This window comes from Phacochoerus africanus, chromosome 6 (genome assembly GCF_016906955.1).
Source record: "Phacochoerus africanus isolate WHEZ1 chromosome 6, ROS_Pafr_v1, whole genome shotgun sequence".
NCBI classification, from domain to species: Eukaryota; Metazoa; Chordata; class Mammalia; order Artiodactyla; family Suidae; genus Phacochoerus; species Phacochoerus africanus.
Genome location: NC_062549.1, coordinates 9,777,735 through 9,803,893, shown reverse-complemented (window position 1 = coordinate 9,803,893; position 26,159 = coordinate 9,777,735). Strand labels below are relative to the sequence as shown.

Sequence of the window (26,159 nt, the reverse complement as noted above, 5' to 3'; positions counted from 1 at the left end):
GCAGGTGGCAGGATGAGAGGTGAGCAGAAGAGCTGGAGCGGAGAGAAGGAGGAAGGAACAAATGTTCTAGAAAACCGAGCAGCAGGGACCACACAGGGCCAGAGGGCTTGAGCCCTGGGATTAAATGCTGTTAGAAGAGCATCTGTGACAGCGAAGGAGACTGGAGTCTCCTCAATTAATTTAGTTTTTCTTGATTATCTTTATTCCCAATGTTTGTCCTCTGTGGGTCTCCTGTTGGCTTCTTGGAGAAATTGCCTGCACACCGTTTGGAAAATGACAAAATTTAGTTTTCTGTCTTGGACAGGAAGTGGGAAAGACGCTCCAGCTGCCCTCCTCTGGACATCATTCTGGCTTAGAGATGCCAAGATGCTTCCCTGGCGAATGCTTGGAGGTGGGATCCGACAGCTGGAGATTCCTAGTTTGCCATTTCCCTCTCTCTTCTTAGTTTTTATTTTCCTATGTTTTCCTTCTTTGAACCAAATGGAGGCTTTCACTCCACCAGCCCTCTGTGCCTTCAACGGCTCTTAGACCTCTGGACTTCGCAGAGAAGGAGAGTCTGAAAGATATTTTTGGACTGATTTCTATAAATTATAGCAGCAGCAGCAGCTGCAGTGATTGCCACAGGGATTGACTCCTGTTTCATAAAAGAAAGGGCATTTTTTCCCCCGGTAAGAATGACATGAGCTCAAAACGACAGACGGTTGTTTACATTGAATGCACGGAACTTAATGAATGTCCTTATTTCTCTCACATTGATGGGGGCTGGGGAAAATGTTATCAGGGATTGACTTCAGTCTGTAGGGGAGACCTTTGGAAAACCAGAAACAGACGTTGTTTCCTGAGAGTCCGCGCCATTGACTGCTTTTGCAAGGCAGAGACCGATAAAACCTCTGCCTTTCAGAGCTCCCCTCTCCCTCCCAAAATTCCTTGTTGTGTCTGTGTGGCTGCTTCAAATGACAGAGAAACCCAAATGCACCTTTCTTTCATCATTGCCACCAGGCTACAATTAAAAGCTGGGAAGGAATCCTTGCATCAAACTGCCAGTGATGGAGTTCCAGTTGTGGCTCAGTGGACTAAGAACCTGACTAGTATCCATGAGGATGTGAGTTCAATCCTCAGCCTTGCTCGGTGGGTGAAGGATCCAGCATGGCTCTGAGCTGTGGCAGAGGTTGCAGATGTGGCTTGGATCCTGCGTTGCTGTGGCTGTGGTGTAGGCCAGCAGCTGCAGCTCTGATACAACTCCTAGCCTGGGAACTTCCACATGCCACAGTGAGGCCCAAAAAAGAAAAAAAAAAAAAAAAAAGAATCCAGCCTCTCTTACTTTTCCCCCGCGATGGCAGGACAAAACTAAGAAAAGAAGAAACCAATTCTTCTTCCTCTTATCCTAACTTTTCTACCACACACTTTTTTTTTCTTAATTGGATTCATCTAATTAGTTTTTCTTGATTATCTTTATTCCCAATGTTTGTTTCTGAGTTCATCCCTTAAGAAGAGTCCCTCGTCTTAACTCCTCCCAAGACGTGGACCGTTGAGGGGTGCTACCACGCATGACATATACAAAGCCCTTATCATCTCTCAGTGTGAAGAGACCCTTTAAGGGACTGAAGGTGATAAAAAAGTCACAGAGCAGGGAAGACACAATGGAATCTAGTGGTTCCTAGCCTGGAATTCATAATATTAGTTTCGAGATCCTTGAGCTGTAAGGGCCTTTGAGAAAGTTTCATCAAATCAGGACGGTACCTCCTTTTGACCCAACATGACACAAAAATAAGTTCATACACAAAGAGCCAAGATGAGTCGGCTCAGGCCAAGGAAAATGTCAAGTGTCTTTGCTCTGGGCTAGAACCGTGTCATTAGAGGGATACCATTCCTTCCCTCTCGCAGAGCAACAGCAATAGTAGACACAGGCCAAATCACCTTTAAAAAGGTGAATACAAACTCATTCACATCACATGCAACTTTCTTTGGGAAGCCAAACCTTCACACATGTGAACTGCTCTGGGTCAAAACAATGAAAGGTGTTCTTAGTGGAGAAAAGAGGGGAGAATTCTGATGGGAGCTCAATGAAGAAGTTTTACATGACAAATCTTAGCCCAGTCATAGCAAAACTGGCACCGAGGTTAGTAAAACTCAAATCCCAGGTCTATTTTATTTTTCAAATCAAGGAAACAAGCCAAAAAAAAAAAAAAATCCAGATTTTTGCTGTTTCTCTTACTACCTATCTTCAGACACTTAAAATACTATATACATTTCCTTTCACCTATTAAAAACACCATACATTCATTGTTTCCAGTTCCTCAGGTCACAGTTTTATGGCTCCCCAAACAGCTAGTCAGTCTCTGGTGAAAGAAGAGTCCAAGGAGTTAGCTGAGAAAAGTTTCGCCCAGTTGTTGGCCATGGGGTAACCATGGGCAGCCTCTTGTGCACCTGCCCACTTAAATGCACATTTCCAGATCTGCAGTTCTGCTTGAGCCACAACTTCATCTCCACCTTTATCTTTTCCACCTTAGTCTAGCCCTGGAACTTCGGAGATAGGGAGGCTGAGGAATCCAAGTTAATGGACCAAGTTGCCTACGTAATCCACGCAGTGCTCTTGGAAGACTTCCAATCCATTTGCTTTCTGGAGAGAGTGAAACACCAGACCCCTCTAATGACTCTTCCTGGCTGAACTCAGCTGCTATCTTCAGAACAGCCTGGGGAGTTTTGTTGTCAATAAAAGCCACGTTACTGGAAGAGCGAAGATTGACTTCGGGGAAATGTCCAAAGCCCTCCCTGCTCTCGACCCAAAAAAGCCTGCAGATGTCCCATCCAATGAACGTCAAACTTAATCTAACAGTTACAGTGATTAAAAAGAAATTACCTATGGTGGCAATTTTGCCTGTGGTTTCCTGGACAACTAGACGTTCAGCAGCTTATTGCAGACGCAGCAAACGCTGAAAACACCCTTTCCTCCTCAAGATCAATACCTAGGGAGTGCCTGTTGTGGCTCAGCGGTAACGAATGCAACTAGTATCCATGAGAATGTGGGTTTGATCCCTGGCCCTGCTCAGTGGGTTAAGGACCCGGCCTTGCTGTGAGCCGTGGTGTAGGTCGCAGATGCAGCTCGGGTCTCACATTGCTGTGGCTGTGGCTGGCAGCTGCAGCTCTGATTCAACCCTTAGCCTGGGGACTTCCCTATGCTGCAGGTGCGGCCCTAAAAAAAAAAAAAAAAGACCTATACCTTGTATTTCTGGCATTTTTAGGGGTAGAAAGTGCAGCTCAGAGTTCTCTGTGGGCAAGAGAAGCACGCGCTTTGGTCTTGAGGGGCAGAAACCCAGGCTGAGATGGTGGCCTTGTCTTCCCTCCCCCTGGGGCCTTGTTCCTTCGTGCATGGCCTGATTCCCGCTTGTCTGTAGATCTCAGCTTACCGGTCCCTTCCTCAGGGAGGTCTTCCCTGATTACCTGGGGTCAATGTTCAGTCCCGCCACAATGACGGCAGTACCCACACCGAGCCTGTGGACCTGTGGTGATACCACTGGACCGTGATCTCCTGGACAGCTTGGGCCTCCTTCCTCACCTTCTCATCCCCAGCACTCAGCTCAGTACCCTGCATGTGGTAGTTACTCAGTAAATACTTGAATAATCAGTGGCTATTTTTGAATAAATGGGGCAACAAACGAACATCTTCGGGGGACTGACTGGTCCAAGTTAAATGATAAAAGTAAAATGAGTTGGAATTTAGAGAGTTTGTCCTGTGCGTGTTTATAAGCAGAAAAATGGGGGTGGGGGTGGGGGGCAGTCACTTAGTTTGCATCCCACCTTTAAGGGGCAGAAATAGAAGGAAAGAAGCCAAACCCTAGGAATCAATATATCTCGACAAGGGAACATGATGGTCACGGGGAAAACAGGACCCTGAAAAAATTACGCAAAGCGTCATGATGGTTGTAATGATGGCTGGGTTTTTATCTCTCTAGATAATCAAAATGCAATTCCCCAGAATGCTGAGGGAAAGGCAAATTTCATCCTCCAGTTAGGTGAGGTTTCACCTCAAATTTTTTTTTTTTTTTTTTGCTTTAGCTCTTGACTCTTTGTTTTAAGACAGTTCATGAGGACAGCCGTCAGGCTCCACTGTTAGCCTCCACTAGGAGAACTGTAAACCATGGGCATCCTGATTCCTTCCCAGTGAATTCTTTGTGTTCTGGGCTTTGTGTAGCAGAACTCTGAAGTATAGGTAACTCGCCAGCCTAGCCACAGACTCCAGGCGTGCATCCGAGGCTGAGAAATTGAATGGGGCAAGGCTGGAAAGGAATGGAAGTGACGGGACCATCCAGTCCAGCTCTGCTCTTGTACAGGTGAGAACACTGAGGCCTGGAGAGGAGACACGGCCACCCAAGGGCTTGCAGGAGCAAGGGGAGAAATCAGGGGCATAACTCAGTTCTCTTGAGATTCTAGTCCAGCCGTTCCCACTATCATACGGGCAAATTTGGGGTCCTGCAAAGATTTTTCCCAAGATCACTAGACTCACAGCCTGCAGGGCGAACTAGTTTAGGAAACGTGGGCCCATAGCAGCAGGTCAACATGAAGTTCTGATCAGCAAGGCCATCAGTTGAGAATTCTTTCCTTTCTTCCAATGGACACAGACAACAGGGTCTAAGAAAAGTCCCACCTGGGACTGATGGAGACACAGCAGCACAGATCTTTTCTTATATCCTGCTTTCCACCCCCAGCCAGCCCCACACCTCCACATTTGCTTGTCTTCAGGTGTCAACATTCTCCGCTCTAAGGGGGACTAAGTCAAATGGTTAAAGGTTGGTTTTGTTACCAGCTTAGTCCTTTCCAGGTGAACAATGACCACATGAGGACACTCAGGGATATGCTAAGACGACCTGGAGGAAAAGCTGGTCATTTTCTGGTGCTTTCACTGAAAATTTCTAAATATCCCTGCTAAGAAAATGACCCATCTCTAGAGGGTGAACACACACACACACACACACACACACACACACACACAACCCTTTAAGACGGACTGACCAGGAAACAGGTAGAAGGCTGAAACTCAACATGGATCTTCAGGACACAAAGGGGTGCCAGTGTGGCCTGATGGAAAGCACATGGTTTTTGGAGTCAGAAAATGACCTGGTTCTAATTCCTGTTGTTCACTCACTATACATATACATCCTTCAGGGAATTAACTGCTCTCTCATATTACAATTTTATCATGTGTAAAAGAGGTCCATCAGCAAGGCTGACATGAGAATGAAGTGCAAGGGATAAGAGCAGTGCTCCCAGCATGGTACCTGGCCCCCAACTCTCTACTTCCATTAGCGTTAGTGACATCTTGGGTATTTATTTATCCATACTCCTTCCAATGAAACACATCTGCTTTCTGTCTTGTGCGACACAAAGGCATCACTCATTTTATTGCACTTCACTTTGTTGTGCTTTGCAAATAACTTTGACTTTTGCACACTGAAGGTTTGGGCAATCTTGCATTGAGCAAGCCTATTGGTGCCTTTTTTTTTTTTTTTTGGTCTTTCTGTCTTTTCTAGGGCCACACGCATGGCATATGGAGGTTCCCAGGCTAGGGGTCTAATTGGAGCTGTGGCTGCAGGCCTATACCACAGCCACAGGAACGCGGGATCCAAGCCGAGTCTTCGACCTACACCACAGCTCATGGCAACGCCAGATACTTAACCCACTGAACAAGGCCAGGGCTCGAACCCAAAACCTCATGATTCCTAGTCAGATTCGTTAACCACTGAGCCACAACAGGAACTCCTTTTTTTTTTTTTTTTTAAATGGCTGCACCCATGGCATATGGGAGATCCAAGTCCAGGGATCAAACAGCTGCAGTCAGATTCTTAACCCACTGGGCCACAGTAGGAACTCCGATTGGTGCCATTTTTAGAACAGTATTTGCTCACTTGGTGTCTCTATGTCACATTTTGGTAATTCTCACAATATTTCAAACGGTTTCATGATAATTATAGTTGTTACGGTAATCTGAGATCAGTGATCTTTGATGTTCCTATTACAACTCGCTCAAGGCTCAGATGACGGTTAGCATTTTTTAGCAATAAAGTGTTTTTTATTTAAGGTACCAACATTTTTTTTTTTTTGATGTAGTGCTATTGCACACCTAAGAGACTACAGTAAAGTGTTAACAAAAACGTATATGCCCCGGGGAACCCCCAAATTTGTGCACCTTGATTTATCGTGATATTTGCTTTATTGGGGAGCTCTGGAACTGAACCTGCAATATCTCCAAGGTGCGGCTCTACAGAGAAATTCCATTTATGTTTTCAGTCCTCATGGAGTGATATGAAGTTCATGATGGCAACAGTGACCAAGGTCAGTCTACTGTGTAAAAACAGGATACAATGAAAGTACCAAATGTGTACTCTCCCCAGGGGATGTTTTTTAAAGGTTTGGAGGATTAAGAGAAAAATGCCTGGGTTCCGATGCTACGATAAATGTGAAAGGGGTGGATGGGACAATGGTGATAACTTCTCACTGCATGAGGTACAGAACCCAGTCTCTGATGGGCGGTTGTTTCTAAGAGAGTGGCCCCACCTCTCTTGGCCTATCATTTGTTATAAAAATCAAGTTTAATGATCACATCCTCACACAATACATTTTAGAGCGACATAAAAGCTTTGCCCTTTGGTATCCTCGTGCAAATCAGAAGAAAAGATGCTGTTTGTCTAATGAGCCCATTTTGGTCCCCTATCATCCACTCTCTACAGGCTGCTAATGTGGAGTCTTAAAAAAAATCTAAATCAGATCACGTCACTAGCCAGCTTAAAACCTTTCTATCACTTCTCTTAGAATAAAAGCCAAAGCCAACCAGGATCGGCTTCTGTCTCCCTTAACTTCATCTTGTATTCCTTTATTTCCTACTCATGATCTTGTAGCCCCTTGGGCCTTTTTCGCTCTTCCTCTAACACATCAACCCTTTCCCCACCACAGGGCCTTTGCATCAGCTGTTTCCTCGGTCTACAAAGCTCATTTCCCCTCGAATGCAGGAGCTTCTTAGCACTTAAGTCAAACTTTCAGAGGTCTCTTGAAGACCCTCTCTGCAGTACTTCTAGCTGCCCCTCGTCGTAGGTCTATCTCTATCTCCTTCTCAGCCACTTATGTGTTTTTGTTAAAGGTCTGAGTTCTCCACTCCCTTAAAATGGAAGCTTGCGAAGGAGAAGGACCAAGTCCATCTTCTCATTACTGGATCCTCAGCATCTACAATACCAAGACCTGTCTGATGAGTGATTGAGAGCAAGTGGATTTAGTGACGGCATGTGACCGGAAGAGGAAAATACGATCTTCAATACAAGGACCCTTGTCTTAAGTCTTCATTTTCATCTCCAATCTTGTCTTTATTCTGAGAGATTCAATGGCTGTGCTGATGCCTCATTTGATAGCTTAGCCTTGAAATTTCTGGACATCCTCCCTCATGTCCAAAATGTCATTTTGGATGTTCTTCAACTACCCACTTCTGCTTTTGGAAGCTTACATTTCAATAGTCCACCTGTGATCATGAGCGTTTTGCCTTCTAGCTGTATTAATGTCATTCCACTCAGAGGCTCACTGGTACTTGAGCCAGGATTCAGGGATCCAGGACATCAAATCAGTGGGTGGAACACCTGCCAGGAGCCAGGATGCAAAGTGTGAGTGTTTGCAGGGTGTCCAAGAGTGGGTTGAGCCAACAATTTTAGTCCAACTGGACACAGATAGAGGGGCAGGGAAGATGCATGACATCGAAACCAAGAGATTATTTTCAGGCATAGATGGGGACTGGAAGACTCACACAGGGGCCAGAAAAAATTCTAAGGGGCTTCTCTTGACCCTCCAAACCATGGACAGACTCCTGAAATGGGGGGTGGAGAGGGGACCGGGATGGAGTTGAGGTTCTTCTTGGAAATCCAGAGCTCTCTCTAATCAGTGGGGACAATCTGGCTTCTGACTTCACTGCTGCTTCAAATCTGCCTCTGGCCAATGACGTTTTCCAATCCAGTTCCAACTGGCAGTTTTTAGTCTTGGCTTACTGAGTCTCTTGGCTACATCTGACATTCTTGAGCACCCTGTTCATCTCTAAATTCTCTACTCTTTGTGCTCCATTTTCCACCCCACGTTTCTCCTAATCACTCTGCCTTCTTCCTATCTGTCTCTGTCATGGGATCCTGATTGGCTTTCACTTCCACCCGGAGTCCCTGTAGGTTGGCCTGGTGCCCTCTCATTGTTTTATTCTACATAATTCTTACAGCAATCTCTTTCACTCTCATGGCTTCATCTAGCACTCAAATTCTGACGACTGGCAGATTCACATCCCTTGTGTAGTCCTTTTATGCCTGAGATTCAGAACAGGTATTTTGGGTATATCCTAACCTAAATTCTAAGTGTGTCTCACCCAGTCTCCACTGGATCTTGCAGTAGTGCTTATTCCATCCCAGTATTGCTTATTTCAGTGGCAGTTCTACCATCTACCCAGTCACATACAAGCAAAAAACCTGAAAGTCAAACTGGACTGGGTCTTCTCCTTTAGCATCCACAGCTACCATTTAATTTATTCATTCAGCAAACTCTAAGCAAGACCTGTTATTTACCAGGTAATGTTCTAATTATGGACTAAACAGTGGTAAGAAAAACAGATACAATTCCTGTCTTCGTGAAGTGTATAAACCACTGGCTGACTTTATCTCAAAGTGGTTTTTTGGGGGGGAGTTGACTCAACATTGTAAATAAATTGTATATTAATTTAAAAAATGAGGAGTTCCCATTGTGGCATGGTGGAAACAAATCCAACTGGTACCCCCGAGGATGCGAGGTTGATCCCTGCCCTTGCTCAGTGGGTTAAGTATCCGGCTTTGCTGTGACCTGTGGTACAGGGAACTTCGATATGCCATGGGTGCAGTCTTATAAAGCAAAAAAAAAAAAGTCTCTTTTTTTTTTTTGGCTACACCTGCAGTATGTAAAAGTTTTCCAGGCCAGGGATTGAACGCAAGCCATAGCAGTGACCTGAGCTTCCGCAGTGACAACGTAAGATACTTAGCCCACTATGCCACCAGGGAACCCCATCCAAAGTGTTTCTGTCCTATGTCCCTCCTTCTCTTTCATTACTAGAAGTAGTTGGCATGTAATAGATGCTCAGTTAGTCTTTACTGAGTGAATGAATACATGAGACTGTAACTATCTGAACATCTGCTGTCTACACAGCACAGATTATGGCATGGCATATCGATGTCATTAAAAATATTTCAAAGCACGCTTTATGAATCAATAGAAGGTAAAACATCTGGCCAGTTTAGCTAGAAAGCCCCCAGTGAAGCATTAGTGTATTTTATTGGTGTTAGGCAAACACTCAGATGGTCTGGGATTTCTGTGGTGCTGACTGGGTGTTTTGGTAGAGCACAGGCTCAGCCAGACCAGTCTGGATCTCTTCCAGGCACACATTATGTCTCTGAAGTGCACAGATGGCTCACTGACTTCCAGAACTAAGCCTAAGTGCAAACTCTAAGTGCTCGTGACCATTTTTATTGACTCAACAATTTCCAAAATGTTATTAGTGCCACTTGGTTATTTATGAATATCAGCATACATTTATTGGCGCTTAAGACTGAAGACATCAAAATGAACTGAGGTTATTCCTGCTGAAGATGGCACAGATAGGTTGAATACAGTCAAATCTCAGGCATCCTAAGAAATGTATGGTATGGTTAAACACCAGAATAATAATAATCTCTTTTATAATAACTATTTGTTGGCATCAGTAAATATCTTTAAGAAATCAGCAGAGAACTCTATCATGTATTCCTATAGAATTTTACCACATCAATCAATCATGAAATAAAACCAAGCATCTCGACCTCTCTTCTGGTTTCTACAATTCTTAGCAGCAAGGATAACATCACTGGGATTAGAACATTTAGGAACTATCCCCAATTCTACAATCAGCTTAAATGGACAGAGTGTTTCAGAAGCAAAGACCAAAAAGAAAAAGAAAAAAACCAAGAGAGACTACTTTACACAGAGTTATTGAAGTGTTCAGGGTAAAGCATGCATCTTTTTAAAATAACCAGCATTCAGATTCAAGCTAACAATAGACAGAGGAAACAGAGTAATTTCAGCTGGGCATGCACAGGCTCCGGGAAGTCTTTATAATTCTCTATAAAGCAAATTCTACCATGCACACCAATTCCGGGATGGGAAGAGGTAGGCATTGAAATCAGTGATGACTTGTGTGGGCATCCAAATTTTGGGAGAGAATAAACACTCACAAATGAATAGCGAAGACCTAAGAGCAGACTCTTGCGAGGCATGCGCGCTGTGTTCAACCTGCATCTCTGCCCAGTGGAATCTGGCCCATGCATTGATCTCTAACTACCTGCACACAGAGCTGGAAGGAAACGGAGGTTAACCTGGCCTTGGAGTGCTGCCCCATCAATCTCTCGAATGCAGAAGAAAGAGGCAAGACCTTCAGCATTTTAACCTTTTCCTTTTTAAACGTCTTTAAGCAGACAGATTTTTCTTAACGACAAGTTAATGAGAAATATTCAGGTCCATGGATAAAAGCAATTAACTTGTATGTGTCTTCATAAAGCTCCAGACACTATGAATTTGGTCTACTGTCTAGTACTTTCTAGTACTCTCAGCTTTTTCTTCGCTCAGGAGACTGTCAGAAGCTGTTAACACGTCATATATGGGCTTTTTGGGATTGTTTCTCTAAAAAAGTACAGTAAAGTCACACAACTTACATGAGTTCAACTATATGTGCTTGGCCTACATGAGTAAAGGGAAAGCCCTTGTTAGAGCAGATGATTTTGCCCATACTCTGAACAAGCATTCAGGGGAGCATGTCTGAATCCACTTTGGTTCTCCCTCGACCAGCCTCAGTCCTCTGATATCTTCCAGAGTCAGAGTAACTCCTTGGATTTAGGGTGTTTCTGGTATTTGAAGATATAATTTAAAAAAATAATTTGATTATTGGTAATTTACACCTTCTCTACTGACTCTGTCGCCCTGTCCTTAAAGAAGATGCAAATCCACACTATGTGAGAAGAGCATTAAGTGGGTGGCTTTGAAATTGCTTGCTACACTTGAATCCCCGTACCCTTACCTCACTGGGTGCAGCTTTTACATTCCCAAGTCAACAGTGCCCTCCTGATTTTAAATATCAGAGGACACCTCAGTACCCTTAGCCAGCTGAGTACATAAAAAAAGCCATTCTCATGGACTTGATCTTCCTCTTTTGTTGCTAGGTCAATACCATGAGGTTTATCTTTCCAACCTGAGTAATTTTTTGGTGAAATCTTATTTCAGCTTCACAAGACATTTATTTTTAGCTAGGTTAAAAAAAAAAAAAAGGAGAGTGTGTTGGGAACCCTCTGGTATTTCTGGTGTTTCCTGAAATTGCATACATAGGTTAATTTTGCCCTGAAGAGATAATGTTTGATCATTTATGATTATGTGCTCAGCAGAGAAAAGGTTAAAGATGGATCGGTTTTCCCTGGGGCATCTGGGTTGGAGGTGCACCGGTGCATGCATTTATGGCAAGCCAGAAGAAGGAAGCCAGGACTTACGTTCTGTTTCCCCACTATGTTATCGAAAGGCAGCTCGGGGCTCCAGGATCCTTCTGTGAATGTCGCCCCACTGTTTCTCCTGTCTGAGGAGCTCACAGACTCCTTGACGATGTCTTCGGGCAAAGACAGCAGACTCTCCTCCGGCTGCTTAATTAAATAGGTCTCTATGTTATGCTTCCTCAAAAATTCGTTCCTCTCTTTACCATGACCCTCTTCCACACTATAGTCGCCGTTGAGGCAGTCCAGCGTCGCCTTGGAGATGTGAATCCTCCTGTGTGGACAAAAGCATAGGTTGTTATACACCTGACATGGCCTGCAAAGGCCATCTCCATTTTCGGTCCTGTGCAAACCCAACATCAGGGTTGCACATGCGATCTGTGAGGACACGTCCTCAGGGACAGTATCTATTCCCCTGAAAAAGCAGAAAGAATAAAAGAAAACAGAAGTATAGGCATCGGTCAGTGATCTGGGTGTCCATCACCAGCTTTACCACAAAGGGTGCTGTAGCCTCTGATAAACCACAGCCCTGCTGAGCCGTATTTAGGCACTTCCTTCAGCGTTTCTTATCATTGTCAGCCTAATTTCAGCAACTGTTAAGAATGAGTGATTTTTTCAGTCATGTTGATTATTTTGGAAAAACATGTTTGATAAGTGTTTCTAAACCTAATGGCAACTACTGTCCAGATCGCCATGCAACAGCAGTTCTTAATGTCTTGGAACTTTTCCTATCATTTCATTTTTCATATATTTGTGCCTTGTTTCACCTCGTCTATAACCTTCTTCTTCTTCTTCTTCTTTTTTTTTTTGTCTTTTTTAGGGCCACACCTGCAGCATATGGAGGTTCCCAGGCTAGGGGTCCAATTGGAGCTGTAGCCGCCAGCCTACACCAGAGCCACAGCAACACAGAATCTGAGCTGCATCTGCTACCTACACCACAGCTCATAGCAATGACAGATCCTGAACCCACTGAGCGAGGCCAGGGATTGAACCTGTGTCCTCATGGATGCCAGTCAGGTTTGTTAACCACTGAGCCACGATAGGAACTCCTATAATCTTAAGAACAAAGGCAGGTCTTTTAAATCCACAGGGCTACATGGAGAGTCCTTTAGGAAAACCACTGTAAGGTGCAATTTCCCATAATGCATGTACGTAAAGAGAAGAGAACAAAGCTGTGGACTGGCAGCTGGTGAGGCTCACTTACAAAGTAAGAGACCCATATCATCAGCCATCACAGTTCAAGATTCAAGTTTCCTTTTTTCCTTTTTCTTCCACCTGCAGCATGTGGAAGGTCCTGAGCCAGGGATGGAAACCATGCCACAGCAGTAACCTGAGCTGCTGCAGTGACATCAGATCCTTAATGTGCTGCACCACAAGGGAACTCCTCAAGTTTCTTTCTTTTTCTTTTTTCTTTTTTTTAGTAAAACAGCTGATGACATCAAGGACCTTAAAGATCAGATTTGAATCATGAGAACTTCACATGGTGAATTCTTCTAGACAAAAGCTTTTCTGTTCTCATAACTGTCTGACTCTATCAGACTACTTCTGATACTACTTCTGTATTGTGCTCTGGGTAGACTAGCTTGGTGGTTACAGGCATGAACTTTTTGGCCAGTTTGCCTGGATTGAAATCCTAGCTTTACCACTTCCTAACTGAGAGATCTCGGGCAAGTTATTTAACCTTTCTATGAGTCAGTTTTCTCAATCAGAAAAATGAGAAAAATAATATCCATTTCCTAGGGTCATTATAAGAGTTGACTTGTGTAAAGTAATCAAAACAATGCACTGTTCATGCAATAAAAGGAAACACCCAAATTATTAGGGGTAGTCTCACAATTGCCATTATTTTACTTCTGCTGTTTATTCATGTCTCTTCAAGGCTTAAAGGATAGAGTCTAAGTCTGAACAGGGTCTCTAAGCCCTCTGCTTTCTGGACTCTGCTATTCCCAGGCTCATTTTCTAACACTTCTCTCTCTTTCCAGCAAATCAAGTCATTGGCGTGTCTTCAGATTCAAGGTGCTATTTCACACCTGCTAAACTCAGAACAAGCCATCCTCGCTGCCTAGAATGCTCACCCCATGTTGTCCCCATGACAATTTTCTACTCCTGGGTGCAACTCAAAGCTGTTTCCCTAGGCTGACTTTAGTGTTCTTTTAAATGAATGAATGGATGAATGAATGAGGTAGAGACTTAAGACTTTGCCTAGCTTCTATGATTCTAGAAACAATAAATCCAAGGAAACAATTGTTTTTTAACGTGGCATTTCCGAATGTATTGTACTTGAGTATCATCTCTGCTTCCTCTGTTACTTTTCTTGCCCATCCTGCTAAGTTTTTGCTCACAGAGAGATTAATTCACTGCAAAAGACATTTAAAGAAACAGAAACCACAAACGATGCATTTCTGATCATTTAAGGCACACACTGCATGTTTTCCAATAAAGTATCCTTGTTATGTAGTCACTGATTTCAAGGGTGAAGTAAAATACAGCCACACCTCACTTTAGTGTATTTCACAATACAACTTTTTTTTTTTTTACAATTGAAGGTTTGTGGCAACCCCGTGTGTGTCTATCAGGGCCATTGTTGCAACAGCATTTGCTCACTACTCATGTCTCTGTGTCACATTTTGGTAGTCCTCAAAATATTTCTTTTTTCTTTTTCTTTTTTTGTCTTTTTGTGATTTCTTGGGCCACTCCCGCAGCATATGGAGGTTCCCAGGCTAGGGGTCGAATCAGAGCTGTAGCCACCGGCCTATGCCAGAGTCACAGCAACTCGGGATCCGAGCTGAGTCTGCAACCTACACCACAGCTCACGGCAATGCCGGATCCTTAACCCACTGAGCAAGGCCTGAAACCTCATGGTTCCTAGTCGGATTCGTTAACCACTGAGCCATGACGGGAACTTCAGTAGTCCTCAAAATAGTTCAACATTTCCTTTATAAGTGTATTTGTTATGGTGATCTGTAATCAGTGATTTTTGAAGTTACTGTTGCAAAAAAAAATTATAACTTGCTGAAGGCTCAGATAAGGGTTAGCATGTTTTAGCAATAAAGTATTTTTTAACTGAGATATATATATATATATCTTTCAGACATAATGCTATTGCACACTTAATAGACGATGGTAACTTTTATAGGCACTGGGAAACCAAAAGAAATGTGTATGACTTCCTTTATTGTGATATTGGCTTTATTGTGGTGGTCTAGAACCCAACCTGCAATATCTCCAAAGTACACCTGTATTACAAGTAAAGGCATGTAAAAGATGTTTGGAGCTCTCTTGAGAAATGTGCTCCTTACAAAATATTCTCAAGATCAATTTTGTTAACATGTAGGGACTCAGTAGTGTTGACTTAGGAGAGAGAAATAGCATGTGACCTTCCATGAAACAGGTGTCCCAGTCTTTCTTAGATCAGGCTCAGCGTGAGGTGCTTGAAAGTTGTGCTTTTTTGTCTTAGGCAAAATGAACACTCCTGGAAGTGCTTCATAAATCTGATGGCTGATGTTCTCTTACAACAATCAAGTTAAATACCAACCCATCTGGTATTTTCTCTGGATTCTGCATTTTATTATTCTGCTATCAGTGTCTCGGGGACTAACATTTACATATACTAAATCATATTATGTTTCCCATAGCAAAAGACACCTTGCTGTCACTTATCACTGACTCTTCTGCTGAAGGTCTAATCAATTTACATTTAAATGCTTTGATAGAAAACAAATTTAATTTTTTAACTTTTAGTTTTTTTATTTTTAGAAATTATGGTGATTTACAATGTAGTGCCAATTTCTGGTGTACGGCAAAATGACCCAGTCGTGTATACACACACACACACACACACACACACACACACACACACACACACAACTTTTCCTCATATTATCCTACAAGTTCTATCCCAACAGATTGGACACAGTCCTCCGTGCTGTACAGCAGGACCTCATTGCTTATCCATTCTAAATGTAATACTTTGCATCTACTAACCCCAAACTCCCAGCCCGTCCCACCCACCCCCTCCCCCTTGGCAACCACAAGTCTGCTCTCCATGTCTGTGAGTCCTAAACTGGATTTTAGACGTTCATTTTCATCCTTGTGACTACCTTGAGCTTTGGAGTAAGGCATTTGCAGCTGAGAACCTGATGATAACATTTCCCTCTAAGAAAATGAGTCAGTTCTCAGACAATATTCTAATATATTGAATGCCATGTAAATCTGACAATTTCTGATCATTGTAAATGCCAGGATGATAACATTTCCCTCTAAGAAAATGAGTCAGTTCTCAGACAATATTCTAATATATTGAATGCCATGTAAATCTGACAATTTCTGATCATTGTAAATGCCAGGATATAACGATACTAGGTATTATGATAGTAAAGAAGATCTAACAATTGGGCAACCCTTATTTTGCATAAATGCCATTTTGTAGTCAAATGTATTCTACATGCTTTGTTCTATGAATCATCTCATAATTTCTATTCTTCCAACAACTGTAGACGATAAGGCAGGTTTTTTTCCCCTTCATTTTGCTGACACTGAAACTGGCTCAGAGACAATGAGAAAGGAACGGGCTCCAAGTCCAATTGGTGGTAGATGGCAGGCAACTGTCTCAACTGGATTGAGACAAAGACTTTCACTTTCAGAGTCTTTCCAAGACCCTACAGCTATATCACATGACCCCACTAGAACCACAACCATCAGCACTTCCCGAGCAAAGGACTTTTTATACACATTGTTTTATTTAACAAAAGGTTGAGGACAGTGGTCCATGAAGTGTGGTACTGAGGGCAGCAGCAGTAGCATCACCTGGGAATTTGCTAGGGAGGCATATTCTTAGTTGCCATCCCAGACATGTTGATCAGAAACTCTGGGGTGGGGGGGAAGGCCCAGCTATTTATGGTTTAATAAACTCTGTGTGGATTCTGCATGACTCCAGCGTACAGACTAGGAACCATTATGCTGTGGCGCTGTAGGCCTCCTTACCATCTTCCTATGTTCTATACTAGCCACTGGGGTCAGAGTCCTGGAGGTTCATAATAAAAGGACAACCTAGAGCAAACTGGACTGATAAATTCACAATGGGAAGCAGTGATGGGCAGTGAGGCACTAAACAGCTGCATTTATGTGACATATTTAATTTCTTTGAGCCTCAGTTTCCCCATTAAAAGAAGGAGGCTACTATGTATGACATGGGGTGTTGTAACATTAAGTGATTTGATGTATTCATGGTATTTAGCAAACTGTCTAGTGCATAAAAGGTACTCGATGTGTGTTTAGAACTGGGGGCTCCATCTCTCATGGAAAGGAGAAGTAAGCTGAGTTTTTTCCTACATATATTGATTGACAGGAGGGGGAAATCACAGACATTCAAAATGCAGAAAAATAGTTCCCATTGTGGCTCAGTGGGTTAAGAACTAGCATCAGTGAGGATGGGGGTTCAATCCTTGGCCTCGCTCAGTGGGTTAAGGATCTGGCGTTGCCATGATCTGCGGTGTAGTTTGCACATGTGGCTCAGGTCCCGTGTTGCCATGATGGTGGCAGAGGCTGGCAGCTGGGGCTCCAATATGACCCCTATCTTGGGAACTTCCATATGCTGGGGGTGTGGCCCTACAAAGAAAACAAAAACCAAAAACCAAAATCAAACCAAACAAAAAAGCAAATGCAGAAAAAGATAAGGCCAAATAATTACAAACCATGGAGTCATGACTACATTTCTGTACATTAGCACGTCTTATGTCTGAGCAGAGCTGGATTATTGTATGAAAGACAAAGTCTTAATAAGTACTATTTCATTGAAAACCACCTTTGAGGGAGACAGTGCTTTCAGCCTAGTTTTACTGTGAAGAAACTGGGCAAGGGAGATGCAGAAACTTGCCCTGACTTTCATAACTGATAAGTAGTAAACCCACATTTCAAATACACATCATAAGGTTTAAACTCAAGCCACTCTTGTGGTTCTTTGTGTGATCTAGAACACGAGTTAGACTGGCTTCCAGATGTCAAAGCGGTAACATCACACACCCTCAAAGCTATGCGCTATTCTTTTTTTTTTTTTTTTGGCTGAACAAGAGAAATTTATTGCCCCAAATTCTGAACACCACATATATGCACTATTAGAAAATAATCCTTCTAAATAATGATAATTTTCAACTTTGACTCTGCGCTCATACAAAGCATTCGCTTTAGTCCCTGGCATGCAGGGCAAGAAGGAGACTTTCACAGGAAATGCATTAAAATCATTCATATTAAACTCATGAAAATTTAGATGAATACGCATTTAAATGACAGAGAACTTAACAAATGGCTGATATACGTACAAAACATCAAGGCTGTAACTCATTTTTTAGAACAAAAATAAATCCTCCTTTACAAATAAAGAAAAAATAAAAGTTTAAAAAAATAAAATAAAATATGCAGAGAATCACTGCTATTATAAACTAAACCAGTGTGATTAAACTATACCATGGTCGAAAGACACGTCGAAGGAAGTAGGTAAAAAACCTAATGATGGCTTTTTGTTTGAAGTCATCGGAAATTTTTTTTCTTTTTTTTTTTTAAATTTAATTTTATTGGAGTGTAGTTGACTTATAATGTTGTATTAGTTTCAAGTTACAGCAAAATGAATCAGCCATACATATAGTTATATCCATTCTTTTTTCCCATGTACATTATTACAAACTATTGAGTAGATTTATCTGTGCCATAAGGTAGCTTCTTGCTAATCATTCGTTTTATACAGTATTGTGTATATCATTCCCACCCTCCCAGTGGTCCCCTCCCCTCCACCCCTGATGGTTTGGAGAAGAATCTAGAACAGGTACTTCTCCACTCAGCAATACTTTCAAGACACAGGCCTGGATACATAGATGGATCTGCTGTTTGGTGTGTTTGAATTCAGCAGGTAGTTACTGTAGGACAATCCCAAAGAATTTAAGGATTTTAGAAACTCAGTGGTGACACGTTGGGTTTACCTTAGTTCTAAACTGGCCAGGCAAGCCGTGGTGACACACCGAAGGCAGAGAGGGGTCCCTGATCAGAAGGCTAAGTGACAAGAGCATCACCACACAAAGTGCTTCTCCCGCCCTGGGGAATCCTCACAAGAAATCTGCCAAGTGGCTTATGGCCACTTGGCAGATGAGGAAACAAACTCTCATAAGGGGGAACAGAAAACCACAGGGTACCACATCAGAAGTGTGAGCCTCTCTTTCTGTAGTGAGGAAAGCGGCACAGAGAAGTTAAGTACTGGCCTGAGCACACACGGATACAGCGATGAAAGCCAAGTCTGCGCTAAAAGCGCACAAAGTCAATACTGTGCATGCTTTATGTGCCTTGCTGAAGACAGCAGAGTGCAGGCAGGATGGGGCGGAGCACAAGTCCTAGTTTCTTTGATTCCACTTCCTGTAGTTTATTTCCCATGATATCACATTGCCCTCTATCTATATTAAATATAACTACAAAGAATGATGGAAGATACCAGAAAGCCATCATTCATCATCTGAAAGTGGTTCCAGAGGCAAGGCTGGGGCTGGGAGAGGAATATATGTGAGTTCTCTATTGCTGCTTTCTGCCTGTCTGTCTGCCTCTGTCTGTCTGTCTGTCTACTTTTCTATCTATCTATCCATCATTTATATATCTACCTATTATTTATCATCTCTTAGAGAGAGAGGCTGCAAAAAGTCAATACAATACATGTGCATTGGTTCACATTTACCTAAAATTTCATTAGCCTCAACCTGGGTAAAGAGAATCTTACCATGACTTTTCAAGTTTCAGTGACCCCTTTCCTGGTCACTAATACTTTCAGGGTTTCTATACCCATGGTCTTGCCAGCCAAAGGTGGAGAGCTGAGTTTTCAAAGGAAGGATAAGGTCATATAGAAGGTCAGTAAATTTAACCCTGGTTGCCCATGAGAATTAAGAACTTAAAACTAGATTCTGTACCGATTCTGCTTTACATGAATTGGTAGGTGGTGTGAACACCAGTATTTTTTAAATGCTCCTCTGCTGGTTCCAATGTGAAGCCAAGTCTGAAAACCAATACTTTCCAGGGCTGGATCCTAAATACCCGAGCGTTGCCTCACTATCCTCATTGTCTATGACAAATGTCAATATACTTTCCGGGCCAGTGTTTGTATGATGTTTCATTGTTCTGTCTCTTCCAAAATAATTGCTTCTTGGACATAAACATCTGAATTCTGCATGTGGGAAACCCACTGTCACGAAGTGAGCAAAATGATAAGGGTTAAGCAAGAGGAGGGCTTTGCTCTGGCTTACCCGGGGATTCCTCCAGATTCAAGCTTGTTTGCAATGTCCACATCCCAAGACCAGACATCAAACTGCCACTTCCGCAGCCCCAAGACGCCACACAGCACTGAGCCTGAGTGGATTCCAATTCTCATGTCAACATCATGCTTCGTCCTTGACCGCACATACCTGTGGACATAGGTGAATGGAGAGACACATGTAAAAGGTTCCTGCCTGCTCTGTAAGTGCAACTCCTGTCCATTCATAGGCCACTTCTCCCACGAAGCCTTCCCGGATTTCCCGATACCTGGAAAGATACCCTTCTTTCTCCAAAGCCCTGTAGTCTTTTATCTGAACTTTTAAGGGCCCTTATCACCCTTCTCCCCAAACCTGCTCATCCTGTGTAACTTCAGTCTCCGGGAATGGCATTGATAGCTTTCTCTACTCACTACTGCATAAACCTGAGACAGATGATAGATCCTGCGCTTCACTGCATGCTCCACTGCCAACCCAAATCTTTGAATTTCTGTTCCATTTCCGTCTCAGGTCAGGCCACCATCACGCTTCAGTCTGGGGTCCCTGCCTCAGCCTGACCTCCTTCCAGCTATTTTCCACACAGCCATCTCCACCACCAAAGTGACCCTGTCACTCCATCGCCCTTGTTTAAGACTCTTTCCCCCCTCCCTTTGAGCAGGGGTCTCTGGAATAGAGTGCTCGCATCCCAGGGCTGAGCTGGGTCAACCATTGAGATGCAGGGAGACAATGATACAACTTCCATTTATAGCGTATGTTTTTTTATCTTTTCCCAAATGTCACATATGGATTGACCTTAATGACCCTACAGGATCCATGTCAGAGGGTCCTCTGTCAACACGGAGGTGGCATCTTGCGAAAAGAGCAGGATTTCTACCATCAAGGGTTTCCTCTGGACACTGTATCCTTTCTTCATCTTTGGAGTATTTCCAACAAGTTTAGTTTATGAGTTAAAGGATGTCATTTATGTAGAAAGAAACTCAAATGGCAGGATATAATATTCTGAAGTAGAATAGCTAGAAAAAAATCTTCATTGCACACAAAATCCAGTGGTTATTTTACTCCAAAATGCTTAAAGCAGGAGTCAGATTTCAAGATGATTTATCCCTTTTTCTTTGGCAATAAGACAACTGTTCCAAATTCTCCGACTTTTCTGTGATAATGGGTTGCCATTCATATTCCCACTAGCAAATATTTAGAGAGCAACAAACTTGTTTGATTTGTTTACCTAAACTGAGGAGGAGGGTTTAAGAAGTGAGAAACTAATTGATTTTCATAAGAAATTCATGCTCTGAAGAGAGAATTTTGAAAACGGAAGTTTGGAAACGTCTCCATCTCTTCAGGAACTGGATTGTCAAACAGAAGTTATGTCAACTATTAAAATTCTCAGAGATGCATATTTACTAATGTCAGGGAGGAGAAATTTTTCCTTTACCTTTCTAGGTTCTCTTGATTGGTCTAAGTTGACATGAGACAGATTAATAGGAGAAAAACCAGAAGTTCCCATCGTGGCGCAGCAGAAGTGAATCCCGCTAGGAACCATGAGGTTGCGGGTTCCATCCCTGGCCTTGCTCAGTGGGTTAAGGATCCGGCATTGCCAAGAGTTGTGGTGTAGGTCGCAGACGTGGCTCTGATCCTGTGTTGCTGTGACTGTGGCGTAGGCCGGCAGCTGTAGCTCCGATTCGACTCCTAGCCTAGGAACCTCCATATGCTGTGAGTGCGGCCCTAAAAAGCAAAAAAAAAAAAAAAAAAGGACAAAAATCAAATTTAATTCTGTACGTACAAGGCCTCCTGAGAAAAATGAGATCCCAGGACAAGTTAGGGAAGTGAGGCTTCTATGAGGAGAGGAGGAGAAGTAGGGAGGGGTTTGGGACCTTGAAGGAGAGGAAAGCAATTTACAGGAAGATGGGAAAGAAAAGTATGGTAAACAGATGTCTGCAGAGACAATGGGACACAGAGAGGAATCTGATCCAACAAGCCTTGCTAAGTTTGCCATATTTAGCTCATATGCCTTGTAGTAGGCTTCCTAGGATAGGACTGATCTTAATTCTTTTTTTAAGATTTTTTATTACAATTGATTTACACTGTTCTGCCAGTTTCTGCTGTACAGCAAAGTGACCAGTTATACATTTATATACATTCCTTTTTCCACACTATCCCCCATCACAAGGGATTAGATACAGTTCCCTGTGCCATACAGCAGGATCTCATTGCTTATCCATTCCAAATGCAATAATTTGCATCCACTAACCCCAAACTCCCAGTCCATCCCACTCCCTCCCCATCTAATTTTTTTTTAACACAGTTAAGGGGGAGGAAGTAAAAGCTCTTCCTGAACCTTTTGTGTCTTAAAAACCACCAGCCTAAAATAATCCTCATACTAAAGAGACATATTCTGGGGTGGCAAATTTTGCTCCGCTACAGTAACCTGTGTAAAAGTTTTCTAAATGAAAAGTTGCAGAAGAGTTTGAACCCATTTGTTAAAAAATATTAAAAAAAAACTATCGTCTTCTTAATGAGTTTGTATGAAAAACTTACAGACATCAGAGAAGAAGAAAATATATGACAAGACTTGTAGAGACCTTTGGCATAAATGACTTAGAAAACACAGCCAAGGGTGCAAATGCTCCCCCAGGATCTGCCTGTCTTTATAAGACATATTTATCTGTGATGGCCATTAAAGCCAAATGTAGAAATAAATTGAATTTGAAACCTGACCTTTGCATTTCTGTATCATAAATTATTAAGATTAAAAAAAAATCAGGAGTTCCTGCTGTAGCGCAATGGGATTGATGGTGTCTCTGCAGCACTGGGATGCAGGTGTGATCCCTGGCCCAGCATAGTGGGTTAAAGATCTGGCATTGCCACAGCTGCAGCGTAGGTCGCAACTGCGGCTTGGATCTGATCCCTGGCTTGGGAACTCCATATGCTGTGGGGTGACCAAAAAAGAAAAAAAAATTAAAAAATTAGTTACATGCAAACCCTCTGCTCTCACTAAAAAATGATGAGAGAAGAAAGACTTCTGCACTATAACTAAATTACAAAAATGTAAAAGTATTATTTATTTCATCATTATCCCCCCTCCCCTTTAGCATGTGGGAGTTCCCAGGGCAGGGATGAAACCTGTACCACAGCAGTAACCAGAGCCACAGCATGAGCAACACCTGATCCTTAACCCACTAAGCCACCAGGGAACTCCTGTCATCACCATCCTTTACAACCCATATCTCAAGTATGTCTTATAGTGTCTGTTTTTAAATATATAACTATAATGATAGAACAGATACTACAATTTATAAATTATGATAATCATTTTTGATAAAAATGGGGGAACAAAATATTCAGAAACCACTGGCTTGTAAGATAAAATGGCACATAAAGACCTTCCTGATCTGTTCTGGGGCTGCATTATTAGACTCATCTCTCATGTACACCTTGCACTCCAGCCATGCACATTACAAGCCAAACTACTGCCTGAACCCTCGGCCCAGGAGGCTTCCTCAGTCTGGAATGTCCATTCCCTAATTCGGCTGAAGTCTGGATTATATGCCTTTCCTAGTGCTCCTACTGCATCCCATGTGGGGTGCCATATTGCAATCATTTGTCCCCTCTATTGGACTCTAAGCTAATTGACAGCACAGACCTTTCATGGCCATATACCCTTCTTATGGTCCTGGGTTTGGAACACGGCCAACACCCAATAACTATTTATGGAGTGGAAGAGTAGAAGGGTGAATGGATGGGTGGAAGGATACCCACTCTTCATGTTCCCACGTTTCTAAGCATTTTGATTAAAAGTATAAACTCCTCAAAGGCAACACTCCTGTCCCAGCCATCCTTGCATCTCTCACAGCCTGGAGCATCATGCCTCACATAGAGTTGGACGTTTTAAAAAAGAATAAATGAATTATTCCAGGTACAAAATGAATCTTTGTATTCTCTGTTCTTAATAAGTTATCAGATCATGCATTTATTTACACGAGACACAGTAAAGTGGAAGTGAGTTCGGAGTATAGAAATGTGAAATCAATTGATATTAGGAAGGCAGCCACAAACATTAGAAAGAATGTTTGTAGTTAGAGGGTGGGATAAGTCTTGTCCTTGGTGAGGATTCTAGCTTCTGGGCCATCGTTTTAACTTTGAAGTTATAAACTATATGTGTATACATATATACACACACCCTTTACCCACTGATAATGACAAGAGTAGAGGCCATTCGAAAAATGTAACGAAGCAAGAGGAGAAATAGCATCTAGCACTTGAGGAGAGCACTTCCACTTCTGATGCATCTTCTGAATGAGTTTCTGTGAGGCAGGTTACTGGGAGAGGTCATCTCTGCTGCCCACTGTGTCTAGTACCACATGCTAGGATTGTACTTTCTTGTATCTTTCACGTTATTTGCAGCCAGTAAAATGTGAGCAGGACTGATATGGGTCATTTCTGGGCAGAAGCTTTAAAAGACTGATCAGGAGTTCCCGTTGTGGCACAGTGGAGACAAATCCGACTAGGAACCATGAGGTTGCAGGTTCAAATCCTGGCCTCTCGCAGTGGGTTAAGGATCTAGTGTTGCTGTGAGCTGTGGTGTAGGTCAAAGACTCAGTTTGGATCTGGTGTTGCTGTGGCTCTGGCATAGGCCGGTGGCTACAGCTCTGATGGGACCCCTAGCCTGGGAACCTCCATATGCCATGGCTGCGGCCATAAAAAAGGGCAAAAAGACAAAAAAAAAAAAAAAAGCCTGATCAACCATACTACCCCTTTTTTTCTTTCCGTGTCCACCATCAGTCCATGATGCTTGGCTATGAAGCCTTCTTAACAAGGGTTCTTGAATGAGGATGATGTACCCTGCCATTCCCTCAACCATCAGGCATGATGGTACCCTGCCAATCCCTTGACTGTCTCATAATGGACAGAGAATGTGAGTGAAAAGTGAATCTTGGCTATTTTAAGCCACTGAGATTCTGAGGGATGTTTGTTACTCAACATAACCAGGACTATTCTGACTGGTACAACCATCATTCTCAATCTACATCCTTCTCATTGTATGAGCATCGCTATAGTGGAGGCATTAATATGGACTCTATTGCCAGACTACATGCGTTTACATCTTGCTCTGCCACTTACTACCTGCATGACCTTAGGTAAGTTACTTAACTTCCATCTGTAAAGCGGGAACAATAACCGCATTGTCAGGATTAAGTGAATAAAGATATGTACAGAGTTGAGAATAGTGTCTGGCACATACTAGGGATTGCTTGGTTGCGTATCACATACGAAGGAACCACATGAAAGTAAAAGGATTTTTTTTTTTGCGGCCACATAGCTGGTAAGCAGGATTCTAAGTCTGAACCTCATGCTCTCAGCAACATAGGTACTGTATGTGGTGTATGATTCTGGGAAAATAGCTTAATCTGACCCAAAGTTTCAGGGGTTGTAAAATAAAGCTCTAGCTGATTGTTTCAGACTTACAGAGCCTTTGTGAGCCTCAAAGGAGATAGTGGATATTGAAATGCTTTGCCGACTAATTGTGAGGGACTATTAAACAGCACACAGTGCTAATGTCATTAGGTAATTATAATTAGCATCATACAGGGAATCAACTGGAACATCTTAATGAAAAGACTTTTAAATTTTTTATTTTACTCCACAAAACAAAAATCATAATAAGAAAAACTTTTTTAGTGTACTTTTTTTTTCTTTCTTTTTGTTGCGTCTGGAATTTGACTTAAATGAAAGAAAAGAATGAAATTATGTCAAAGTAATGAATAATTTGCAGACAGAGATCCTCTTTGGAAAGGCTACTCGGTGGTTGCATAGAACTAGAAACACCTACTGTACTGTTTCAAGATCAGCTCTTGGTGGAGGGGGGGCAGCTTTGAGCATTCTCGAAGCTCAAATGGAGAGAATTCGGCTCTTGAGTTACAAATCCTGTACGATTTTTCCAAACTAGAGCGTCCCCCGATGCTTTGTTGGCCTCATCAGTGACAAATTTTTTAAAAATGCCTATAAATCACTCTCCTAAACACCTGTACCTTCTCTTTCTTCTCCACAAACTCTGAGCTTCCAGAGGGCAGGGGTACTGTCTCCACTTCCATGTGCCCATCACTTAGCCCAGCACAGAGCATATAGTGCTCAAAAGTATTTACTGAGTTAATGGACAAAGCTCAAAGGCTTTTTTGCTTGATAGCCCTTTATTGTCCCAAGATGCTTCTAAGAGTCCCGGGGGAACCAGAGGTGCCTTCAGCCCTGCCAGCTGGGGGGTGAGGAGACCCTCCAATCTTTCCCCTTCAATTAAAGCAGCTTTTCTCTCATCTGTTTTCATGGAGGGCTTCTATCT

General features: G+C 42.6%; 1 protein-coding gene across 3 annotated transcripts in view; it reads right to left on the bottom strand.

Annotated features, from left to right (window-relative positions):
• The window catches only part of ADCY8 (adenylate cyclase 8), a 221,026-nt gene that overhangs the window by 88,304 nt on the left and 106,563 nt on the right, over positions 1 to 26,159 (bottom strand). For all 3 annotated transcript variants that reach the window (XM_047783235.1, XM_047783236.1, XM_047783237.1), the window contains exons 6-7: positions 19,823 to 19,981; positions 11,553 to 11,823 (exon numbers count right to left, since the gene is read on the bottom strand). In XM_047783235.1, coding sequence (XP_047639191.1) covers positions 11,553 to 11,823; positions 19,823 to 19,981 — 430 coding nt within the window. The remainder of the gene's footprint in view (positions 1 to 11,552; positions 11,824 to 19,822; positions 19,982 to 26,159) is intronic.